The following is a 26,723-nucleotide window of genomic DNA, read 5'->3' on the forward strand; positions in this document are numbered from 1 at the left end:
CAAAAGCAGTCATAAACATTTTCATTTCATGGCCGGCGAATCTTGTTGGCATAATGACGTATTGACCAAGTTTGATGACAACTTTCAAAATTTGACCTTTGCAAAACCTTAAAAGGTCACAAAACAATGTTGTGGACATTAAAATAAGGAAACAGGATACGTGCTATAACTTATTGGAGTGAGTTCGTCGAAGGTCGAAAACCCGGTTCGATTCCAACAACTTTGAAAATTTAACCTTTGTGGCCTTTGAAGGTCAAAGGTCAAGGATTATGATCTTTGGTGGCAAAACTTCCTCTAGAACATTCCAGGAACAATATAACGTCATATAGGCTATATGGGATTTTTCACTCCTCGGATTATCCATACTTTGATGAAATCAGCGTAAAAACAAACTTGAAGGAGGCGCCACGGGCAAGGTGTTCGAGATAGAGCAAAATGGTTTCAATAATTTAGGTGGGGAATGACCTCAGGATTATGCAGAAAAATATTGTCATCCTCGCTCTCAAAGTTTGGGCGATCGAATTATTTTTACATCAAAATTCGCAATTTTCTAAGTTTTTGACCTTGTGACCTTGACCTTGGCACGAAAATGAAAAACCAGACAAGGACAAGTTTTAGGTAATTCATTTTGCTATTCAAATACCGAAGAACCCATTGCATTCAGTTAATTCCCTCCTCTCCCCCGCCACACTTTCCCCCTCCCCTCCCCTCTCTCACCCCTATCACTCTCTATCATCCCTATCCCTCACTATCCCACCCCTATTCTTCTCTCTCCAACCTTCTTCCTCCTCTATCCTTCCCCCTCTCTCCCTCTTCCCCTCTCACCTCCATCCACTCTCACCTCCCTCCTCGCCTCTATCCTTCCCATCCCTCCTCTCCCTCTTCCCCTTCCCCCTCTCCCTCCCATCTTGAATATTCCCATCAGCAAAGCGACAGGTAGTATTTGCTGGTAAACAAGGAAACAAACACGAATTAAGCTTTAAACTTTACATTTTCACACTTTCCTCAATTAAAAGAGGTTATGATTATCTATAAATTATTTAATGAGTCAGGTGGTCATGAGAATTCAAGTCCCTGACCCTCAGTGATGGGTAATGGTGTTAAACGTGTCCTTTATGATCCATCCATGAAGACCACACTCTGTACAGAGAGAGCATCAGTGCTGCTACAGCAGTTACCTGGGTTATTGGACACAATCCTGGACAGGTGACCACTCTGACACAGGATACTCAAACGGCTCAATCATCCCAGCAAGCTGGTATCACTTTGCCAACCTCAGAAGGATGACAAGCTGAGTCAACCCCACCTGGTATTAATTCAACAGCCAAGTGGGATTTGAACTGAGGACCCATGTAAACCAAGCCCACCACCCCAACCATTAAACCAACACCAGGTATACTTTTATATTTTATCGGTACAAACACACCTATCCCGTAACGTCCTCGATGTTTCATAACAGTTCTTACAGCAGGTCAAAAGGTCGAAGTCACAGCTTGAGGTTAAAATTTCGTGAAAAATGATTTTGGGTCAAACTTTGACCTTGAACTTGTGACTTCAATCCATCGAGCAAAATTAATTAGTTTCCTGGTAAACTCTCACGAACTCTGCTTTACAAACAGCCGACTGGTTTAGTGGTAACGAAGTTCACCCTTTACATCTTTAAATATAATATTGAACATAATTTGGCCTAAAATAAGGTTGTTACAGGACGAGCTATAAACTCCCAACCTGGTGATGCCCAGGGAAGGTGTTGCATCAGTGAGCATACCTTCCTCTGAAAGCAAAGGTAAGTATCTTGTCTTCTCATCCAGTGATTCATCGAGGACGTTAACGATGCCACTGCAGTCCTCAAGAACAGGCCATTGTGTGCCGGTGCAGAGGCCCATAATCACAAGTAAATCTTCATCTGATTTGTTGTAAACGAGATTAAAGAGGAATGAAGTGATGAGGTATAAAATGATGTCATACATGTACAAGAGGGAGGGAGGGTAACATGTCATGGATGGGATTTCCATTCACAATTCAATTCCGGCTCCGCTCCAGATATCATGACATTCACTTAATCAATGAGTTCCTATGTTAGTACACAGCACGGATCAGTACGGGAAACACAAGTTCTCGGTACGGAGTGAACGTCACGTACCGGGTCTCGGGTGAACCGACCATGGACCCGCGGTCTTCCGAAGAACCTCCCGGGGATCCCGAGGTGTTCGCTCTAAGATCTCGGGTCATGGTGGACCGCACGTCGTGTCGGTGAAGGACGGTACGCTGTGGTAACCGAGTGAAGAGCGCGAGCTGTTTGGGGAAAAAGCGAACAGGGAGATCGCGGTGTCTGATTGGTTCCCGCCACATCACGTGTCCATGATTAAAAATAAATACAAAGATTGAACGTTTCGTTTTCACGGATTGTTTGTGTTTCACATTGTGTTGTGAAAGTGGAAAATCGAGTCCGAGTTCGTCGATGATCATTTCCTCGATACTAATCAACGTTCTTTATTTTCTGTTTTTGTATTTATCGACAATCTTCCCTCCATAACGGAGTTATATATGGGTATGTGGGTATGTAGGTGGGTATGCATCACCGACTCCTCCGGGAGGATTTGACCGAGGACGCTGAAACTTTCAGGGATTAATGAGGGAACCCCGACATTGTGTCTGTGCAAGTTCCGATTGATTCCATCAACTTTTGAGGAAAAAGTTAATTCAGGACCCTTCGGGACCCCCATTCATGATGATAGGAGGAAAACCACGTGGTAACCTTCCCGGGTCAAATTACGGTCACGTGTGTGTCCGAGTGGTGCTCAGGTTTCGTACACCAGACGACGGTCTCCTTGGGTTAACCTGAGGCTGTCCCTTCGGGTGAGTGCCTGGAATGTCGTTTCCAGAAGAGAGGATGATCACCTGTCTCTGTTATGGCGGACGAGCTCGAAATGGCGGGCGAGCTTAAAATGAAATGAAGGATGAGTTTGAAATGATGAATGAGCTCGAATTGGCATGCGAGCCCAAAATGACGGACGAGCTCGAAAAGCGAAACAGCTTGGAGGGAAGTGTGCATACTTCTCGAGTATCCTCCCAACATTTGCTTCGAATTTAAAGATGCATATAGAAATTTGACTGACTGCTAACTGATTAATAATAGCCCTTCTCTCCAGATCAAACTGAATACTTTGACCATGTAATCATGGAGAATCACAGCTTGACTTCTTCATCGAGCAGGTGGTTCGCCTTACAGTGGAAATCTTTTGGTTTTTGGGTCACTTAGTGTGAGCAGAAACTTATTTTGGAGGAAAGGAAGTTCATATTGTACAAGACATATTGTACAAGTTCATATTGTACAAGTTCATATTGTACAAGACATATTGAGTTTATATTGTAACATAAGGAAATCAAGACAAGAGGAAAAAGCCTTTTGGTCCATGATGCATGTGCCACACCATCATGAGAGCAATCTCACTGAACATCAGACACGTGGAGAATGGTAGAATTTGAAACATTTCGATGCTCCATGGGATCAACCACAATCTCTTATAAGGCTGAATGGTCCTGTTTTCTTCCGAGTAGCCCTCTCCACTCACCAGAAGGTTATTTTTTTCTGCACGACAATACGACCCCCCCCTGCCCTCATCCCCGCCCCCACCTCCCCTCCCAACCTATCTCAACCCCAACACACACTCCTCGTCCTCACATATTTCTCTTGAAGATGAGCACTTTCTCAAACTCCCAAATCTCAAAATAAACTACATCCTGTCTAATTGGACAGATGATATCTGCGATTTGGCCTCCAAAGCCCACTGCTGCCTTGTGATTCTGAGAAAGGGGAGGTCCTTTGTCAAGTATCATGGAATGAAAGGCTTTCAATGATCTGTCATGAAAAGAGCTCCTAACTTCACACAACTGCTGTCACTTCCAAGATTCCCCTCCTTTAAACCATTAAAACCTTCTCTCTATACCAGAGGCATTGGTGCTCTTGAAATATTTCTCCAACTCTGTTGTGCTCCTCTTACCTCTGCCACCGAAGGTGAATGGAGGTTATGTTTTCACCACTGTCTGTGTTTTTGTCAGTTTGTCTGTCTGTGAACAGGATCAGGTTGTAGACAGATTTGGAGAAAATTTGGTGGAGAGGTTGGATGTGTGACAAGGATGAAATGATAAGATTTTGATGAAGATTGGGATCCCGATACTTGAATGTTTTCAGTGATTCTTTCCCATTGAGAGATCGGGCCAAAATCGATATATAGCAGGATCTCTCATAAGGTTATGGACGAATGGAAGCCGGAACTTGGTGGACAGGTTGGGTGTGTGATAAAGACGAATCAATTCAATTTTGGTGAAGATCCGGATCCAGATCCGGAGTGTGGGCACGAGACCCCGAGTGTGGACACGAGACCCAGAGTGTGGGCACGAGACCCCGAGTGTGGGCAAGAGACCCCGAGTGTGGGCACGAGACCCCCGGTGTTTACACGAGACCCCGAGTGTGGGCATGAGACCCCAAGTGTGGACACGAGACCCCGAGTGTGGGCATGAGACCCCAAGTGTGGACACGAGACCCTAAGTTTGGGCACGGGACCCTGAGTGTGCACATGAGACCTCGAGTGTGGGCACGAGACCCCAGTCAGGGAATTTCTCGTTACCTGTGCCACCGAACGTGGACGTCCGTTCGGTATTCACCTGTTTGTTTGTCTTTTTGTCTGTGAACAGGATATCTTAAAACGGTGTGCACGGATTCCGATGAAACTTGGTGTGGACAGGTTGGGTGTGAGACAAGGACGAACTGATTCGATTTTGGTGAAGATCCGGATACGGATCCGAGAATATTTTTTTGACTTTTTAAGTAATTCTTCACCATTGAAAGGTGGGGCCATTGAAAGTCAGTACTGTACATCGTGATATCTCAAAGGGAAATGGCGCAATTCGACGTGTTTTCACCGTCCTCTGTGTGATCCACCTGCAGGGACCACAGTGTCATGTGATACTCCAGTGAACCCTTAAAACGACAAACTGAACATGCTTAACATGACATTCCACATTATCCCTGCACCAGAAACACCATGTAGGTTGATCATAGGTGGATCAATAACACCAGGTGGGTTGATCATAGGTGGATCAACACCAGGTGGGTTGATCATAGGTTGATTAACACCAGGTGGGTTGATCATAGGTGGATCAATAAAACCAGGTGGGTTGATCATAGGTGAATCAATAACACCAGGTGGGTTGATCATAGGTGGATCAATAACACCAGATGGGTTGATCATAGGTGGATCAACAACACTAGGTGGTTGATCAAAGGTGGATTAGTAGCACCAGGTGGGTTGATCAGAGGTGGATCAATAAAACAGGTGGGTTGATTATAGGTGGATCAACAACACCAGGTGGGTTGATCATTGGTGGATCAATAAAACCAGCTGGGTTGATCATAGGTGGATCAACAACACCAGGTGGGTTGATCATCGATGGATCAACACCATATGGGTTGATCATAGGTGGATCAATAACACCAGGTGGATTGATCATAGGTGGATCAACAACACAAGGTGGGTTGATCATAGGTGAATCAGTAGCACCAGGTTGGTTGATCATAGGTGGATCAACACCAGGTGGGTTGATCATAGGTGAATCAATAAAACCAGGTGGGTTGATCATAGGAGGATCAATCACAACAGGTGGGTTGATCAAAGGTAGATCAATAACACCAGGTGGGTTGATAATAGGAGGATCAATCACACCAGGTGGGTTGATCATAGGTGGAAAAATAAAAGCAGGTGGGTTGATCACAGGTGGATCAATAAAACCAGGTGGGTTGATCATAGGTGGATCAACACCAGGTGGGTTGATCATAGGATCAATAACACCAGGTGGGTTGATCAGAGGTGGATCAATAACACCAGGTGGGTTGATCAGAGGTGGATCAATAACACCAGGTGGGTTAATCAAAGGTGGGTCAAGAACACCAGGTGGGCTGATCAAAGGTGGATCAATAACACCATGTGTGTTGATCATAAGTGGATCAATAACACCAAGTGTGTTGATTATATGTGGATCAATAACATCAGGTGGAACAGGGGCACTGCCACAGTGCCACAACTGCACTTACAGAAAAATCATGCAACCAGCAGGTACAGATTGCACACCTTACATCAACATGAAGGATATTTCATGCCATAATTTACCATATTCCAAATTCTAACGGTAATTAATTTTTATGAAATGAGACACTGCCATGCAGCCAAAGAAATAGGATTGGACACCGAAATGTACTCGAACCTGGACATGTCTCGATCTCTATCTCTTTCTCTCTTCCTCTCTCTCTCTTTCTTTCTTTCTTTCATTCTCTCTCTCTCTCTCTCTCTCTCTCTCTCTCTGTTTCTCTCTCTTCCTCTCTCTCTTTCTTTCTTTCTTTCTTTCTTTCTTTCATTCTCTCTCTCTCTCTCTCTCTCTCTCTCTCTCTCTCTCTCTCTCTCTCTCTCTCTCTCTCTCTCTCTCTCTCTCTCTCTCTCTCTCTCTCTCTCTCTCTCTCTCTCTCTCTCTCTCTCTCTCTCTCTCTCTCTCTCTCTCTCTCTCTCTCTCTCTCTCTCTCTCTCTCTCTCTCTCTCTCTCTCTCTCTCTCTCTCTCTGTAGTTCTTTGTGATTAGACGGTGTCACGTGTCCTAATAATCCTAATAAGACAAACAGAGACAGAGAGAGAGAGACAGACAGAGAGAGAGACCACAGAGAGTACGCCATAATGGGAGACGAGCCGAGGGACGAAGACATACTTGGCGGATTGAAAAGCGGTTGAAGTGGGCGTGGCTATAAGTGGGCGTGGCTTCAAGTAGGCGTGGCTTCAAGTAGGCGTGGCTTTGACTCCCCCGGGGATGAAAACAAACCGACCCGACTTTTAACCCAAAACTCACTTTTAAATATGAAATGATAATTTATTATCTTGCCAAAACGAAGTTTTTGCAAAATATGTTAGTCAGCTTGTATGTTTTTTTTTGGTTTGTTTTTTTTTGTTTTTTTTGTTTTGTTTTTTTTGGGGTTTTTTTTTTTTGTTTGTCTGGAATCACGTATAAAAAAGTCTGCAGAGCACAGTTATCATTGGAAATTTTTGTAACTTCGCATATCAGAGGCCTATAGAGGTCCCTTTCAGCGCACAAAATTTTGAAGGGCAAGGTCAAAGGTCATGGTCACTTTGTCGCAAATCAGGGGAGTCGACGAAACCCTTATTACCTTCGCATTCTGCGAAAGGTTATGTTTTGATCGGCCTGTATTTATTTATTTATTTATTTGTTTGTAATCTTGTGATTCGTATAACTCAAAAAGTATAAAACCGAATTGCATGAAATTTGGTGGGATGATTGGTTATTAGCCAGGAAACATTCGATTAGATTTTGGGATCGTTCGGGTCAAAGGTCAAGGTCAAGGTCACGAAAAGGTCAAAATCGTCTTTTTACGATAACACGGTCAATTTTTATTCAATTTGCATGCAACTAACGCCAAAATGTTCAGAATTCAACGCCTCATCTTGTGATATGCAATATGACACAATGACGCCCATACTCTTGTTACCGGTTAGGGGTCAAAGGTCAGGGGGGTCACAACCTTGAAACGAGATCACCTTCTCTTGTTGAAACGTTGTATTCACCGAGCTTGCGAGTGAAGACTCGCCAAAACGACGTGAGTTGATTGTTGTTTAGTCCGTAGCCCCCGAAAGTCGGGGGGGGGTCATGACATTATAGATATGTGGTTTGTGTCATAACACCATTCAGATGAAACCAGTTCCCCACACTCATACCAAGAACAAAAAAAGTAGTGGCGGCGAAGGTATGCGCTCTATGAGTGCCCGTTCTAGTTAATATTTTTTATAAAGCCTTGCAGTAAAGTCTGATCCAAATAATTTTAAAACAGTATATGTATTTGTATATTGTAATCAGTGACAAGAGCGCAAGTGAGCACAATATACGCCCGAACAAGAAGGTCCATACAGAATTGTGCTACGACATGGAAAACAGCATCCTGGTTGCCATGGCAACCACTTTAGATGACGAACGTAGGTCACGACACACCGTCTCCACAGTCCGTACCTATGTACCAAATATGAAACGTGAAAGTTGAAAACTTTGGGAGTTAGAGTGCGGACAGGAACGGACGGACGGACGGACAGACAGACGGACGGACGGACGACCGGTATCACATAATACGCCCCGATAAAAAATATATATTTATATATCGAGCGTATAAAAAATAGTGTGGAAGATAAAAACATTAGACAGGAAAAAATAACTTGCACCAAAAACTTTAACATTTTCACGCTCATGGTGACGCTCACGCCAGGGGTATCGCTGTAGCTCTCTGTTCTTCGAACAGGCGAGCTAAAAATTGAAAATAATTTCAAACAGGAAACTCACTGTTTATAAGGACATCATAAAGGACACACACAACAGGCACGAATAACTCACGTTACGTGTTCGCTCGGGTAGTGTCATAGCCACTCTGTCAGGCGGTAAACTTCCAGAATTAATTTATTTATATGACTTTTACAATCTTTATTTTATTTAAATTGAATCACATGCACACAGTAGTGGCCCGAAATATTGACACCCTTGCACTTTTTTTCAAATAATGTACCATTTCTTCCAGAAAATTGTGGAAATTAAAAAAATATTTTGTTCTCCACAAATGTATTGTGGCGTTCACGGGACTTGAACAGTCCCGTCAACGGAGAATGAGCCGAAACGATGGAGGCGGTTTATTTTTTTTATAACCTAAAGATGGCGGTTTGAATCGCTCCACAGCAAACGGGACGAGGAAGGTGGCACGAGTCGCTTTTCACTGAGTTAATAATGTTTATTTCTCAAACCAGAAATAATAATAAGACTCGGCAAGAGGAGGGATCCGGGGCGATTCGACGGGATGGTGGTGTGGGTTCGGGCGTGGGGAAAACACAAACAATTCCAATGGATATTCAAATCTCAAACCCTCTAAGGCGCCAGGTACACACACACACACACACACACACACACACACACACACACACACACACACACACACACACACACACACACACACACACACACACAAAACGTAGCTGGTCCTGGTGGTCAGGCTGGCCCGTGGTGTAGACGCAACAGTCCCTGGATTGGCGCCGGACGAGCTGGCGTTGCGATCGTCAGGGGGGGCAGGAGAAACCGTGGTGCTGTCGACCTCCTGGTCTTGGCCCAAGTCCGCTCACAGCCGCCGTTCGGCCCTGTACTCCGAGCCAGCAGAACCCCGGAGCCAACCGAGGTGAGGCACGAGGCACAGCAAGGCCACGAGACACGACGAATCGAGGAACGAACCAGCGCAATCAGAGAGCACGCTCCGAGACCCAACAGCCTCGACCAAAACGGTTTCTCTTTTTCAATCTTCTTCTTCCACCTCTTTTCCCCGAGCAGAACCTTTTTATCCTCGAGTCCTCGTCACTTCTAATCGAGCCGTTTTATTGGCCCTCCGTCGTCGCCTTCCGCCAATCATGATCACGGGGCGGAGCCATCCGCAGCACTGTCCTGTTACGTCACGGCAAGCCTCCAGGGAATACTGAAAGGGTTTACGCAGACACACTTCCCCTAACCCATCTCCCTATCTAATTACGTGACAATTATCATTTCCCCCTTAAAGAAATGGACATTTACGAGACAACTTATCACCACTGAATTGCGACTTATTACATCAAGATCCTGGAAAACTCAAACAGCATGGCATACCGAATTAAACATCCTAATTACCCTTTGAATGCATACCCCCCCACCCCTCAGACGTAACAGTATTTATTTGGTTTGCAGTGGAGCTAAACAAAAAAAAATTTTCAAAAAATTACTAATTCTTAACTTATTCCACAAAGAAATCCTAAAATGGTCTCGACAATATTATTGACACCTATTTTTTTTTTTTTTGTATACCTTGGTCGAGGCTCGTATGAGAGCTAACACACAACTCACAGCAAAGAGGCATGAGACAAGAGGGGTGGGAGTGGAAGGGACAAAACAGTGGGGAACAGACACATTAGGTGAACTGTGGAAGGGAGAGGGATGGGGATGGGACGGGGAACATGGCGAAGTCAAGATGGACATTACAGGGACTTTCAGGAAGGAAAGCAGGGGAATTGAAGGAAGTGGGCTTGGGTGGATTATCGGGGATAGAAAAGATCGAGGATTTGGATGGGGGAAGATAAGAGGTGGTGGTGAACAGCTGTTTTGAAAGCCTGGAGGGAAGAATGGGAAAGAATAGAGTGAGGAAATTTATTCCAAAGGCGGGAAAAAAGAGGAATGAAAGAGTGAAGATGAGCAGTGATTAGTGATTTTGGTAGTTTTACCAGAAGGGGGTTGTTGGCGGACCTTGAGCGCCCTGTGGAAATGTGGTGGGGACAAATCGCAGAGAGAGCAGGGGGGGCAAGCCTGGAGAGGAGTCGGTAGAAGACAGAAAGACCACCGACCAACCTGCGGTGATTGAGTGAGAGGCCCAAAGACTCAGCTTCATTGCGCGAGATGCCGATGATCTTAAATGCCCTGGTTTCGACAGCGTGAAGCCGAGAAAGGTGGGAGGCAGGAGCACCAGCCCAGATGGGAGAGCAGTACTCCATCAGGCTACGGACAAAAGCTTTGTAAGTGGTCAGGAGCTCAAGAGGGTCGAGGAAGGACTTAGCACGACGGAGGATTCCCAGTCGGCGACTGGCTTTTGAGGCGAGGTTGGAAATGTGACTTTCCCAGGAAAGGTCATGGCAGATAGTGAGACCCAGAAGCTTGAAAGAAAAGACTTCTTCCAGAGGATTGTTGAGAAAGTGGATGGGGGGGGGGGGGTTTGTAAACGGTCCTTTCGAAGAGACATAGTGAGAGTGTGAGATTTGTCTGGATTGAAAGACATGTTCCACGTGTTGGACCAGTTTGTGATTTTATCCAGATCTGCAGTGAGCGAAGAAGCTGCTGCTTGCCGGTCTGAGGGATGACAGATGGTACGGCAGAGGGTGGAGTCGTCGGCAAAGAGAAATAGAGGATTTTCCTTCTCCTCCCAAGCTTGCTGCAAGTGAGGGACAGGCAATACCTATTGCGGTCACACCACCAGTTCAACAACCTGTTCCCCTCGATCACATGTTAATAGATGGATGCCTTCTCCATCAGTCGAAAAAAACATCTCATCCGATTAAAAGGGCCAGGAGATTTCCAGTGTTAGAAAGGAAGAAAACTCATTGAACAGTATTGAATCTGTCGAAATACCAGGGGTCTGTTAAATGACAAATCGTCTATCCGAACTCCTATAATTTATGACGTCATCCAACTTAGTAACTTTGAGGAAAGTCAAAATATGGAAAAATTGCCGTATACCCCCAAAAAATTGGAAGAAAACGTTTTATGGTATTTTTCTTTTCCATTAGGTCTACAGAACAACATATCAAAAGTTGCTAAAAATTGGACCAAAATAAAGGGTCTAGATATGAGGTTAGAAAAAGATGGGAGCCAATGTGAGATCATGTCTGATATCGACTCAAATCTGATGAATTAAACACTTTCCGATCACTTTAATCCTTTGAGGATAATTTTTGGGGGATAATATGACTTTCAGTGAGCTCAATCTGTTGGGGGCCATAGGAGTAATGATGAATGGGAGTGACCTGAAAGAGGTCTTGGAGACGATTTCCGGTGAAAACGCTGTGGTTCATCACATGATGAATGGAAAAGCTTTGCAGCACCAATTTTGGTGACACCTCTTTGTTTGTCAGTGTCTGATGCACCAGGATCGCAGCAAAAGTCATTGCAGATGAGCCAGGATTTGAGATCCTCGTGCAAAAATTTGACAGTCAATATGCGATGTCAGATGCGAGTTCAATAGACTTGGAAACATCACTCAAAAGTGATTGTATCAAATGGATTTCCCATACACTAGTTTCCAAAAAGTCTGAATTCTCTTACAGTTCAAAAACGAGCAAATTATGGCTGAACTATCTGCAAATGTTGGGAGTGGCCTGGGAAGTTGTCGAGGCCGATTGCACAGAGTCGTAGCAAATGCAACTCCACGCTATATCTGTCTGCTTACCGATATTTGCTGCTGCTGGACATCCCAACCATCTGCAGTCTGCTTATCTTTACCTGCAGAAGATGCAGGCGTGAGAAACTGAAAACTCTGCAGTATTTTGGAAATTCAGAAACGGATTCCACGTGATTCAACGCACCAACCAACGCTGGGCTTGCCTTGGATCAGACTTGGTGATCAAACAGACCCTGATGCGGTCCATTAAATGTGCAGGGGGGCTGACAAGAGGAAGTGGAATGACTGAACATCAAAGAGCTGTTTGGACAATGTCTTCTCCTGTATCCTCCAGCGACAGCTTCGCCATGCAGGAATTCTGTCGAACTGTATACACAATGAGCGAACAGCACAAAGAGGAATCTGCATCACAAATAGACATGGACACGATGGACTTGGCCAAATTGCCACAAAGCTTGAACAACATTCTCAATTCTCGGATGAGGTGACCCTTCGTAACATCATCACAGGTATAAATGCTAATGAGGATGTCAATGTGCAACACCTTTTCATTGTTGGCAGAAACACAGCGAATAAAATGGAAGGATAATCTGTCTTCTCGGATTCGCAGAAATGAAACACTGCAGTGAGGACACTAACATAAGCCCAGGCCAAAAAGATCACCAAGGATTGAGCCATTGATCCAGCACTGTTATTTCAGCGGTTCCTTGTGGTATCTCAGCAGTAAAATCTGTGCCAAGATGAGGGAATGAAATGTGAACTTTCCCCATATCCTCCATCCTTGTTTGAAGCAAAGAATCGTGTGCAGAATCCAGAAAAAGCACAACTTCTGGACGCCATACAATGGCATGTTACTTCAACAGAAGATGCAGTTATTCAGTCCATTCCAGAGACTGATCGCTATGTTCTAGATGGTGGTTCACTTCTACATCGACTGAAATGGACCGAAGGCAGCACCTCCAGCTCAATTGCCGATGCCGACGCGTCTTTCACATCAGACCTGTTCGGCAATGCCACCGTTGTTTTTGATGGATATGATGGAGGACCAAGTACAAAGGACAATATGAATCAGCGACAAAGTCGAGCTCTGGTTTCGAAAAAGGTCAACATATCGGATACAACAACATTCTTTGGGAGAAAGGAAGATTTCCTCTCAAATGTTATGAACAAACAGGACCTCATACACTTGATCTCTGAACACTTGCAGCAGAAAAGCTGTCATATCATCCAAGCTGAAGGAGATGCAGACTTGGACATCGTGAAAGCATCCGTCACAATGACATACGCCAATGCAACAACCCTGATCGGAGAAGACACCGATCTGCTGGTATTGCTGCTGTATCATGCAACTTCTAAGGACTGCAAGTACCTGTACTTCAGGTCAGACAAGGGGAAACCAAATGTTAAGAAAATCGAAGTTCTGAAACGGTTACTTGGTGATGATGTCTGCTCTGATCTATTGTATGCTCATACTTTCTCTGGATGTGACACTACTTTGTGAATATTTGGGATGGGGAAGAAATCTGTTTTCCAAAAAGTCATCAAGTGTGAATCTGTGTTGCATGCCTGTTCATAGGTCTTTTGCACACCAATGGCAGATCAATTTACTGTAGAAACCACTGGTTGCAAGGCAATGGTGTCCTTGTTTAACGGAACCCAATCTGACTCTTTGGCATCATTACGCTGCAAGTTCCTTTACATGAAAGTCGCCGCAGAGACCTTCGTGACAACCAAAAAGACTGCGTCCAACAACCTCAGTCACAAACCTTCACTCTCGGCAGATGTACCGACAAGTCATGGTTTGGATGGGCAAGGAAGACAGCATGAATCCTACTGAATGGGGCTTGGATGTGCAAGAGGACAAAAATATTCCACTCCTGATGCATAAGAGCCCTGCACCAGACATTCTGCTCAAAATGATCCATTGCAACTGCACTACAGGATGGAGCATACTGAAATGTGGCTGTAACAAACATGGCCTTGAATGGACCAGAGCTTGCGGACCTTGCCAAGAAGGCAACTGTGGTTATGTGGTTACTGAGCCAGTTTCAGATGATGAAAATGAAGACTAAATATTCGGTGGAAGGAACGTTGGAACATACGCTCGACAGATCAAAACTAATTTCTCGAGGGTAGACTGTGTAACACTTTTGGTATTTTGGAGTATTTTAATCAGTTTTTGTTTGGATGTCAATCGTCCATTTAGTTATTTTTACTGACGCCATATTTCGACCCTTTGTGGTCGTCAATTTTTGGTAACTTTTAATATGTTGTTCTGAAGACCAAATAAAACAAAAAGATTCCATAAAACGTTTTCTTGCAATTTTTTGGGGGTCATGTGACATATTGATCCGACTATTTTATCCCGGCTCAATGATAAACTTCCCAGTCATGAACTCTGGTATATATATGATGTGATTTCTTTCCAGGGAAGTCTTTCATCGACCGCATTACAGATGAGATGGAAGGAAAACATAATTTAGTCATTGTGATTTTCATGATTTGTTTTTCGAGACAAATAAGTCCTGAGACCTCTGAGTGTGAGACCTGAGAATGCTAATTATTATGAGACCTCTGTATTAATTTACTTCTTTCCATCCATAAAGTGCTGCTTATTCAGGATTAAGATTTCCACACCTGTTTGGTTAAGTTTTTAAAAGGGGACGGTGGGTGTCTTGGGCTGGGAGAATGACCCACAGGTTGGTACACTCACTTTTAAGCTGTCCAACCTCGCTTTGAATCCAAACCAAGGTTTAAACTGTCATCCCAGTGTTACACAGGCAGGGTGATTCATAAATGTGTGTTCCGTCGCCTGGTTGGACGTAAACATACACGTCCCATCTCCTGGGATTAGTTGGTGGACGTTAAAGATCCCACGGTGTCCTTTTTGAAGAGTAGGTGAGTTATCGCTGGCACCATGAACAAATTAAAAATTCCTGACAGAATCGGCAGAGGGTATTGCATCAGTTGCACAGCTGTACCCCCAGCCAATGATGCTGCACAGACAGTAGAACAAGCAGCTGTGTCTTGAGCTTGCTTTTCCATAGCTTGTGTTTTTCCCCCAAGTTGATGACGTGTTAATGTGGGGGTTTTGGGTGCTCCACGAATGTGCGTCGAGGAGCTTGGTGTGATGAGAATAAACCACCTGATCCACACACTTGTGGTGGGTAATTCATGGGTAATGTGGTGGGTGGGTAATGAGTCTATGGATACATTAACCCTAGAAGTTTGACATTGAGAGTGTTGTGATTTTTCCACTCTCATCAACAGTGTCGGTATTCCATATTCTAGTCCTCACTGAGTAACTCCAAGATTTTGAGAGATCAAGAGGTGAGGGACAGATTATAAACTCTAAATTTCATTGGCCATGACGATTACCATGGATATCCTGGGGGTCAATATGAACGGTAAGATTAAAAACAATGATTTCGGAGGTGAAAGGTTCAACAAAGGTCATTAAAAACAACTTGGGTTATTCGAAGGACAGCATCCAGGAATTATACTTTTCTTGTCGAACAAGTGTGTTCTCATCACTTTACATTGAGACCAATTTACCTGAATTTGTGTCAGAGTTTAAACACCTGTGTTAAATAATTCAATACAACATCAATCCCTGGAGAGTGAGATTAAAATTCAGGTTACACCCTCAACAATCAATCTGAAATTGCAAAATCTAGTTATCACCTTTACTCATACTGTTTATCGAAACACATTTCAACACCCAAATTACTCCCAACCCCTTGTTTGTTGTTGTTGTTGTTGTTGTTGGTTGTTGTTGCTTTAACTAAAAATTGTATTGCAGTATAAACATAAAACTGTTATTTCCGACCTTCATGTCATCTTTTCCATCTGGACCTGGCAGTCCCAGCTCACCCGGTGGGCCAGGAGGGCCAGGGTGACCCCGCTCTCCCATGGGTCCAGTCTGGCCTGTTGAACCCTAAAAAGCAATGAGAAAAAAACAAAACTTACAAAAATACAATTACAACTCCAAAACTGTCATTTAATTAACATAATGATAACACTGATCACAAATAACACCTGTGATCAAGTCCAATTATATTGTCACTTCAACACTTCACTCCAACAATTATACACATGCGTACACAATGACCCGCACACACACAGTTGTAAATTTACACACATTTAATGTGCACACATACATCGAAACAACTGTGTAAACACACACACACACACACACACACACACACACACACACACACACACACACACACACACACACACACACACACACACACCAAGGATTCGATTCCTGCCACTCATTAATTCTTCCACTCTTGTGGATAAAAGGACAATAATACATGTGAAGAGTGAAAGGAAGCAGACTTCCCATGTCCTCACAAGGATGTTGTGAGTGCTGCATTCAACATCTCGAAGATTCACCAATTATGAAATCAGACAGAACACACTCGTATATCATCGTCTATCAATGGGAAATAAATCATTCCATTACTGTCTGTGGCATGAAGGCTTCCAGGAAAATATATTATTGATGAACTGGCTCTTGTCTTTACCTGAGGTCCAATGACTCCTGGAGGACCAGGTGGCCCAGTTTTTCCTTGAAATCCCTGAAGGAAAGAAAAGAGAAAACAATTGTACACCTTATGGTTCCATTGGTGTTGGTTGGTTCCATTAAACCAAGAAGAGAACGGGAAGCAAGTTGGTTCCATTAAAAGTTCCACTCATTTTAAAACACACTGAAGCTTCATTACGTATGTGAATGCGATGCAAATTCCACTCCGATCCTGAGATCTCTGCACAAATAAATAAACAAATAAAAAATTTAAGCAACAAAACCAACCCAAACTGCCTTCCAAGAACTGCGACCTCCAAAGAACTCCCAACTCTCTGAATTATGAACCCTCCGAACTCGACAACTCTGCAAACACTCACACTCTGAGGCTCTGAGTGGGGCGGGGCTGACGCGCTGATCGTCCTGATTGGACAGGGACCTCCATGGATCAGCCTTTTCTGGGCAGGGTTATGGTCGAGCAGGGAAAACCCAGCCCCCTCTACGCCTGTCTGTTCCCCTCTTGCTGGAAAAACGACGATGTGTTGGAATTCAGACCAATTCGAGGAAGTCGAACCAAGCACGTGAGGACCTTTCCTCGTATACTACGGCCGCGAGACGAGGGCGCAAGCACTGAAAGACACTGTGGCCGCAAGTGGAGGAGATCTGGAGATTGAAATAACCGAACTATAAAACAAGTCTGTAGACGACGATGGTTCACGAGCGGTATTTGACGATGCAAATTGTTTCAGAAGTCAAGGATGAGACAAAGTGATAATTTTTGACCAAGTTATTATTAATTATAGTGGCCTTCCATCAACAGCTGCAAAGTGTCGAAAACCCGGTTTCGTTCAACAACTTTCAAAATTTGACCTTTGCAAAACTTTTAAATGTCACAAAACAATGTTGTGGAACGGAAACAGGATACGTGTGATAGCTTATTGGAGTTGGTTCGTCAAAGAAGGTCGAAAACCCGGGTCGATTCCAACAACTTTGAAAATTTAACCTTTGTGACCTTTGAAGGTCAAAGGTCAAGGATTATTTGGTGCAAAACTTCCTCTGGAACATTCCAGGAACAATATAACGTCATATAGGCTATATGGGATTTTGCACTCCTCAGATTATCCATACTTTGATGAAATCAGCGTAAAAACTAGAGGGGGAGCACTCGGGAGAGTGCAAAACCACCGCCGCCAATACTGCTGGGTCACTCAAGTGAACCTTATATCTTATTCATGAAATATGATGTCAACAGTGCTGACAGTTATAGTTCTTTTCTCGAACAATTATTTTGGGGGGGGGGTTGGAAATCACTTAAAACATGGAGAAATGCAAAAAAAAAAAAATTTCTTTTCTCTAACAATTTTTTTTCTCCAACAATTTTTTTTGGGGGAGTTGGAAATCACTTAAAACATGTAGAAATGCAAAAAAAAAAATTTTCTTTTTGGGGGGGGGGGTAACAATTCTTTGGGGAGTTGGAAATCACTTAAAACATGTAGAAATGCAAAAAAAATAATTTCTCTAACAATTTTTGGGGGAGTTAGAAATCACTAAAAACATGTAGAAATGCAAAAAAAAAAAAATTTTTCTCTAAATTATTTTGGGGGGGGGTTGGAAATCACTTAAAACATGTAGAAATGAAAAAAAAAATTTTCTCTAAATGTTTTTGGGGGAGTTGGAAATCACTTAAAACATGCAGAAATGCAAAAAAAAAATTCAACAATTTTTTTTTTTGGGGGGGGACCAAGTCCAAAATTTAATGGCATGATCCTTGGACCATACCTCACCGCCCCCCGCCCGACCTAGTTTCGTCGAAATCCGTCGAGGAGTTTTTCCGTAATACTGTTCACAAACAAACAAACAAACAAACAGAAAGGGGTGAAAACAGTAACCTCCATCCATCTTCGAAGATGGCGGAGGTTAACAAACTTGAAGGAGGCGCCACGGGCAAGGTGTTCGAGATAGAGCAAAATGGTTTCAATAATTTAGGTGGGGAATGACCTCAGGATTATGCATAAAAAATATTGTCATCCTCGCTCTCAAAGTTTGGGCGATCGAATGATTTTTACATCAAAATTCGCAGTTTTCTACGTTTTTGACCTTGTGACCTTGACCTTGGGAGGAAAATGAAAAATCGGACAGGGACAAATTTTAGATAATTCATTTTGCTATTCAAATACCGAAGAACCCATTGCATTCAGTCAATTCCCTCCTCTCCCCCGCCACACTTTCCCCCCTCCCCTCCCCCTCTCTCACCCCTATCACTCTCTATCATCCCTATCCCTCACTATCCCACCCCTATTCTTCTCCAATAACCTTCTTCCTCCACTATCCTTCCCCTCGCCCCTCTCTCCCTCTTCCCCTCTCACCTCCATCCACTCTCACCTCCCTCCTCGCCTCTATCCTTCCCATCCCTCCTTTCCCTCGTCCCCTCCCTCCTATCCCTCTTCCCCTTCCTCCTCTCCCTCCTATCTTGAATATTCGCATCAGCGAAGCGACAGGTAGTATTTGCTGGTAAACAAGTAAACAAACACGAATTAAGCTTTAAATTCTGACACAGGATACTCAAACGGCTCAATCCTCCCAGCAAGCTGGTATCACTTTGCCAACTTCAGAAGAATGACAAGCTGAGTCAACCCCACCTGGTATTAATTCAGCAGTCAAGTGGGATTTGAACTGAGGACCCATGTAAACCAAGCCCACCACCCCAACCATTAAACCAACACCAGCTATACTTTTATATTTTATCGGTACAAACACACCTATCCAGTGACAATGGTTTTATAACAGCAGGTCAAAGGTCGAGGTCACAGCTTGAGGTTAAAATTTCGTGAAAAATGATTTTGGGTCAAACTTTGACCTTGAACTTGTTACTTCCATCCATCGAGCAAAATTAATTAGTTTCCTGGTAAACGCTCACTAACTCTGCTTTACAAACAGCCGACTGGTTTCTTGGTAACGAAGTTCACCCTTTACATCTTTAAATATAATATTGAACATAATTTGGCCTAAAATAAAGTTGTTACAGGACGAGCTATAAACTCCCAACCTGGTGATGCACAGGGAAGGTGTTGCATCAGTGAGCATACATTCCTCTGAAAGCAAAGGTAAGTCTCTTGTCTTCTCATCCAGTGATTCATCAAGGACGTCAAAGATGCCACTGCAGTCCTCAAGAACAGGCCATTGTGTGCCGGTGCAGAGGCCCATAATCACAAGTAAATCATCTGATTTGTTGTAAACGAGATTAAAGAGGAATGAAGTGATGAGGTATAAAATGATGTCATACATGTACAAGAGGGAGGGAGGGTAACATGTCATGCATAGGATTTCCATTCACAATTCAATTCCGGCTCCGCTCCAGATATCATGACATTCACTAAATCAATGAGTTCCTGTGTTCGTACACAGCACGGATCAGTACGGAAAACACAAGTTCTCGGTACGGAGTGAACGTCACGTACCGGGTCTCGGGTGAACCGACCATAGACCGGCGGTCTTCCGGAGAACCATCCCGGGGATCCCGAGGTGTTCGCTCTTGGACCTCGGGTCATGGTGGACCGCACGTCGTGTCGTGTGAAGGACGGTACGCTGTGGTAACCGAGTGAAGAGCGCGAGCTGTTTGGGGAAAAAGCGAACCGCGAGATCGCGGTGTCTGATTGGTTCCCGCCACATCACGTGTCCATGATTTAAAATAAATACAAAGATTGAACGTTTCGTTTTAACGGATTGTTTGTGTTTCAGATTGTGTTTGGAAAGTGAAAATCGAGTCCGAGTTCGTCAATGATTATTCCCTCGACACGAATCAACGTTCTTTATTTTCTGTTTTTGTATTTATCGACAATCTTCCCTCCATAACGGAGTTATATATGGGTATGTGGGTATGTAGGTGGGTATGCATCACCTACTCCTCCGGGAGGATTTGACCGAGGAAGCTGAAACTTTCAGGGATTAATGAGGGAACCCCGACATTGTGTCTGTGCAAGTTCCGATTGATTCCATCAACTTTTGAGGAAAAAGTTAATTCAGGACCCTTCGGGACCGTCATTTATGATGATAGGAGGAAAACCACTGGGTAACCTTCCCGGGTCAAATTACGGTCACGTGTGTCCGAGTGGTGCTCAGGTTTCGTACACCAGACGACGGTCTCCTTCGGTGAACCTGAGGCTGTCACTTCGGGTGGGTGCCTGGAATGTCCTTTCCATAAGAGAGGATGATCACCTGTCTCTGTTATGGCGGACGAGCTCGAATTGGCGGGCGAGCTTGAAATGAAATGACGGACGAGTTTGAAATGATGAATGAGCTCGAATTGGCAGACGAGTTTGAAATGGAGGACGAGCCCAAAATGGCGGACGAGTTCGAAATGAAATGAAGGATGAGTTTGAAATGGTGGATGAGCTCGAATTGGCGGGCGAGTCCAAAATGGCGGACGAGCACGAAATGGCGGGCGAGCCCAAAATGGCGGACGAGCCCAAAATGGCGGACGAGCCCAAAATGGCGGACGAGCTCGAAATGGCGGACGAGCCCAAAATGGCGGACGAGCTCGAAATGGCAGACGAGCTCGAAATGGCGGACTTGCACGAAATGGTGTACGAGCTCGAAATGGCGGGCGAGCACGAAAAGCGAAACAGCTTGGAGGGAAGTGTGCATACTTCTCGAGTATCCTCCCAACCTTTGCTTCGAATTTAAAGATACATATAGAAATTTGACTGACTTCTAACTGATTAATAATAGCCCTTCTCTCCAGATCAAACTGAATACTTTGACCATGTAATCATGGAGAATCACAGCTTGACTTCTTCATCGAGCAGGTGGTTCGCCTTACAGTGGAAATCTTTTGGTTTTTGGGTCACTTAGTGTGAGCAGAAACTTATTTTGGAGGAAAGGCAGTTCATATTGTACAAGTTCATATTGTACAAGTTCATATTGTACAAGTTCATATTGTACAAGTTAATATTGTATATTGAGTATATTGTATATTGTTAATATTGACATATTGAGTTTATATTGTAACATTAGGAAATCAAGACAAGAGGAAAAAGCCTTTTGGTCCATGATGCATGTGCCACACCATCATGAGAGCAATCTCACTGAACATCAGACACGTGGAGAATGGTTGAATTTGAAACATTTCGATGCTCCATGGGATTAACCACAATCTCTTATAAGGCTGAATGGTCCTGTTTTCTTCCGAGTAGCCCTCTCCACTCACCAGAAGGTTATTTTTTTCTGCACGACAATACGACCCCTCCCCCGCCCTCATCCCCCCCCCACCTCCCCTCCCACCCTATCTCAACCCCAACACACACTCCTCGTCCTCACATATTTCTCTTGAAGATGAGCACTTTCTCAAACTCCCAAATCTCAAAATAAACTACATCCTGTCTAATTGGACAGATGATATCTGCGATTTGGCCTCCAAAGCCCACTGCTGCCTCGTGATTCTGAGAAAGGGGAGGTCCTTTGTCAAGTATCATGGTATGAAAGGCTTTCAATGATCTGTCATGAAAAGAGCTCCTAACTTCACACAACTGCTGTCACTTCCAAGATTCCCCTCCTTTAAACCATTAAAACCTTCTCTCTATACCAGAGGGATTGGTGGTCTTGAAATATTTCACCAGCTCTGTTGTGCTCCTATTACCTCTGCCACCGAAGGTGAATGCAGGTTATGTTTTCACCACTGTCTGTGTTTTTGTCAGTTTGTCTATCTGTGAACAGGATATCTCAGGTTGTGGACAGATTTGGAGAAAATTTGGTGGAGAGGTTGGATGTGTGACAAGGATGAAATGATTACATTTTGGTGAAGATCGGGATCCCGATACTTGAATGTTTTTCAATAATTCTTTCCCATTGAGAGATCGGGCCAAAATCGATATATAGCATGATCTCTCATAAGGTTATGGACGAATGAAGCCGGAACTTGGTGGACAGGTTGGGTGTGTGATAAAGACGAATCAATTCAATTTTGGTGTAGATCCGGATCCGGATCCGGAGTGTGGGTACAAGACCCCGAGTGTGGACACGAGACCCAGAGTGTGGGCAAGAGACCCCGAGTGTGGGCACGAGACCCTGAGTGTGGGTAAGAGACCCCGAGTGTTTACACGAGACCCCGAGTGTGGGCACGAGACCCCAGGTGTTTACACGAGACCCCGAATGTGAGCATGAGATCCCGAGTGTGGACACGAGACTCCGAGTATGGACACGAGACCCCGAGTGTTTACACGAGACCCCGAGTATGGACACGAGACCCCGAGTGTGGATAAGAGACCCCGAATGTGGGCACGAGACCCCAGGTGTTTACACGAGACCCCGAGTGTGGGCATGAGACCCCGAGTGTGGACACGAGACCCTAAGTTTGGGCACGGGACCCTGAGTGTGCACATGAGACCTCGAGTGTGGGCACGAGACCCCAGTCAGGGAATTTCTCGTTACCTGTGCCACCGAACGTGGACGTCCGTTCGGTATTCACCTGTTTGTTTGTCTTTTTGTCTGTGAGCAGGATATCTTAAAACGGTGTGCATGGATTCCGATGAAACTTGGTGTGGACAGGTTGGGTGTGAGACAAGGACGAACTGATTCGATTTTGGTGAAGATCCGGATACGGATCCGAGAATATTTTTTATTTTCAAGTAATTCTTCACCATTGAAAGGTGGGGCCAAAACGATGTACAGTATGTACTGTACATCGTGATATCTCAAAGGGAAATGGCGCAATTCGACGTGTTTTCACCGTCCTCTGTGTAATCCACCTGCAGGGACCACAGTGTCATGTGATACTCCAGTGAACCCTTAAAACGACAAACTGAACATGCTTAACATGACATTCCACATTATCCCTGCACCAGAAACACCATGTGGGTTGATCATAGTTGGATCAGTAGCACCAGGTGGGTTGATCATAGGTGGATCAACACCAGGTGGGTTGATCATAGGTTGAACAACACCAGGTGGGTTGATCATAGGTGGATCAATAAAACCAGGTGGGTTGATCATAGGTGGATCAATAACACCAGGTGGGTTGATCATAGGTGGATCAACAACACCAGGTGGGTTGATCATAGGTGGATCAACAACACCAGTTGGGTTGATCATAGGTGGATTAGTAGCACCAGGTGGGTTGATCAGAGGTTGATCAATAAAACAGGTGGGTTGATTATAGGTGGATCAACAACACCAGGTGGGTTGATCATAGGTGGATCAATAAAACAAGCTGGGTTGATCAGAGGTGGATCAACAACACCAGGTGAGTTGATCATAGGTGGATCAACAACACCAGGTGGGTTGATCATCGATGGATCAACACCATGTGGGTTGATCATAGGTGGATCAATAACACCAGGTGGGTTGATCATAAGTGGATCAACAACACAAGGTGGGTTGATCATAGGTGAATCAGCAGCACCAGGTTGGTTGATCATAGGTGGATCAACACCAGGTGGGTTGATCATAGGTGAATCAATAAAACCAGGTGGGTTGATCACAGGTGGATCAGCAACACCAGATGGGTTCATCATAGGAGGATCAATCACACCAGGTGGGTTGATCATAGGTGGATCAATAACACCAGGTGGGTTGATCAAAGGTGGATCAATTACACCAGGTGGGTTGATCATAGGTGGATCAATAAAAGCAGGTGGGTTGATCACATGTGGATCAATAAAACCAGGTGGGTTGATCATAGGTGGATCAACACCAGGTGGGTTGATCATAGGAGGATCAATAACACAAGGTGGGTTGATCAGAGGTGGATCAATAACACCAGGTGGTTTGATCATCGGTGGATCAATAACACCAGGTGGGTTGATCATCGGTGGATCAATAACACCAGGTGAGTTGATCAAAGGTGGGTCAATAACACCAGGTGGGTTGATCAAAGGTGGATCAATAACACCATGTGTGTTGATCATAAGTGGATCAATAACACCAAGTGTGTTGATTAGAGGTGGATCAATAACATCAGGTGGAACAGGGGCACTGCCCCAGTGCCATAACTGCACTTACAGAAAAATCATGCAACCAGCAGGTACAGATTGCACACCTTACATCAACATGAAGGATATTTCATGCCATAAGTTCCCATATTCCAAATTCTAACGGTAATTAATTTTAATGAAATGAGACACTGCCATGCAGCCAAAGATATAGGATGGGACACCGCAATGTACTCGAACCTGGATATGTCTCTACCACTAACTCTTTCCCTCTTCCTCTCTCTCTCTCTCTCTCTCTCTCTCTCTCTCTCTCTCTCTTTCTCTTTCTCTTTCTCTTTCTCTTTCTCTCTCTCTCTCTCTCTCTCTCTCTCTCTCTCTCTCTCTCTCTCTCTCTCTCTCTCTCTCTCTCTCTCTCTCTCTCTCTCTCTCTCTCTCAGTAGTTCTTTGTGATTAGACGGTGTCGTGTGTCCTTACAATCCGAATCGAATCAAATCCTGCCATTTAAAGTGTTCCAGAGTTCTGATAAACATCACCAAGACGTTCGAGAGTGAATTGTTTCCATCCAATACGGGTTTAGACCCCACTACAACGGGTCTGCGGGTTTTCACAAACAAATCGGGTCAAACCCCGAAAATCCGGGTCACTTGCCATGTTCGTGTGTGCCAGAGTCGAATGTACATTGAAGGTAAACAAGGATGTGGTTTATAGACGGAGAGACATTCCTGTGTACCCGTTACTCACCGCACACACCTTCCTCACCGGCAAGTTTGAACCCACCTCTCACCAACAAAAATGGAGTCTCACCTTCACAGGTGCAGAGAGAACACAGAACGGCGAGCAAGGGCGTCCACATCACCAGGGGGAAATCGTACCAAGTCTTCAACACACCGACCAGAGAGAGAGAGACAGACACAGAGAGAGAGAGAGACAGAAACAGAGAGAGAGACACAGAGACAGAGACAGACACAGAGAGAGACACACAGACACAGAGAGACAGACAGAGAGAGAGAGAGAGACAGAGAGAGAGACACAGAGACAGAGACAGACACAGAGAGAGACACACAGACACAGAGAGAGACAGAGACAGAGAGAGACAGAGAGAGACAGACAGAGAGAGACAGACAGAGAGAGACAGAGACAGAGAGAGACAGACAGAGAGAGAGACAGAGACAGAGAGTACGCCACAATAGGAAACGAGCCGAGGGAGTAAGACACACTTGGCGGATTGAAAAGCGGTTGAAGTGGGCGTGGCTATAAGTGGGCGTGGCTATAAGTGGGCGTGGCTTCAAAGCGTGGCTTTGACTCCCCCGGGGATGAAAACAAACCGACCCGACTTTTAACCCAAAACTCACCTTTAAATATGAAATGATCATTTATTATCTTGCCAAAATGAAGTTTTTGCAAAATATGTTAGTCAGCTTGTATGTTTTTTTTTGTTTTTGTTTTGTTTTGTTTTTTTTTGTCTGCAATCACGTATAAAAAATTCTGCAGAGCACAGTTGTCATTGGAAATTTTTGTAACTTCGCATATCAGAGGCCTATAGAGGTCCCTTTCAGCGCATGAAATTTTGAAGGGCAAGGTCAAAGGTCATGGTCACTTTGTCGCAAATCAGGGGAGTCGACGAAACCTTTATTGCCTTCGCATTCTGCGAAAGGTTATGTTTTGGTCAGCGTGTATTTATTTATTTATTTATTTATTTATTTGTCATCTTGTGATTCGTATAACTCAAAAAGTATTAAACCGAATTGCATGAAATTTGGTGGGATGATTGGTTATTAGCCAGGAAGCATTCGATTAGATTTTGGGATCGTTCGGGTCAAAGGTCAAGGTCAAGGTCACGAAAAGGTCAAAATCGTCTTTTTACGATAACACGGTCAATTTTTATTCAATTTGCATGCAACTAACGCCAAAATGTTCAGAATTCAACGCCTCATCTTGTGATATGCAACATGACACAATGACGCCCATACTCTTGTTACCGGTTAGGGGACAAAGGTCAGGGGGGTCACGACCTTGAAAACGAGATCACCTTCTCTTGTTGAAACGTTGTATTCACCGAGCTTGCGAGTGAAGACTCGCCAAAACGACGTGAGTTGATTGTTGTTTAGTCCGTAGCCCCCGAAATTCGGCAGGGGGGGGTCATGACATTATAGATATGTGGTTTGTGTCATAACACCATTCATATGAAACCAGTTCCCCACACTCATACCAAGAACAAAAAAAGTAGTGGCGGCGAAGGCATGCGCTCTATGAGTGCCCGTTCGAGTTAA

General features: G+C 44.3%; 2 protein-coding genes across 2 annotated transcripts in view; both read right to left on the reverse strand.

The window, feature by feature from the left end:
• Positions 1–26,723, reverse strand: part of LOC147006535 (dynein axonemal heavy chain 8-like) — a 262,978-nt gene that overhangs the window by 218,000 nt on the left and 18,255 nt on the right. Inside the window, exons 5-8 of the mRNA XM_085868614.1 lie at positions 19,987–20,140; positions 19,575–19,749; positions 16,530–16,583; positions 15,871–15,934 (exon numbers count right to left, since the gene is read on the reverse strand). Coding sequence (XP_085724740.1) covers positions 15,871–15,934; positions 16,530–16,583; positions 19,575–19,749; positions 19,987–20,140 — 447 coding nt within the window. The remainder of the gene's footprint in view (positions 1–15,870; positions 15,935–16,529; positions 16,584–19,574; positions 19,750–19,986; positions 20,141–26,723) is intronic.
• LOC147006537 (dynein axonemal heavy chain 8-like) overlaps positions 1–26,723 on the reverse strand; it is an 82,691-nt gene that overhangs the window by 51,051 nt on the left and 4,917 nt on the right. The gene's annotated exons all lie outside the window — the stretch shown is intronic.

Source organism: Eptatretus burgeri, unplaced genomic scaffold (genome assembly GCF_056783735.1).
Source record: "Eptatretus burgeri isolate ZD-2024b unplaced genomic scaffold, Ebu_testis_v1 Ebu_testis_scaffold_3167, whole genome shotgun sequence".
Taxonomy (NCBI): Eukaryota; Metazoa; Chordata; class Myxini; order Myxiniformes; family Myxinidae; genus Eptatretus; species Eptatretus burgeri.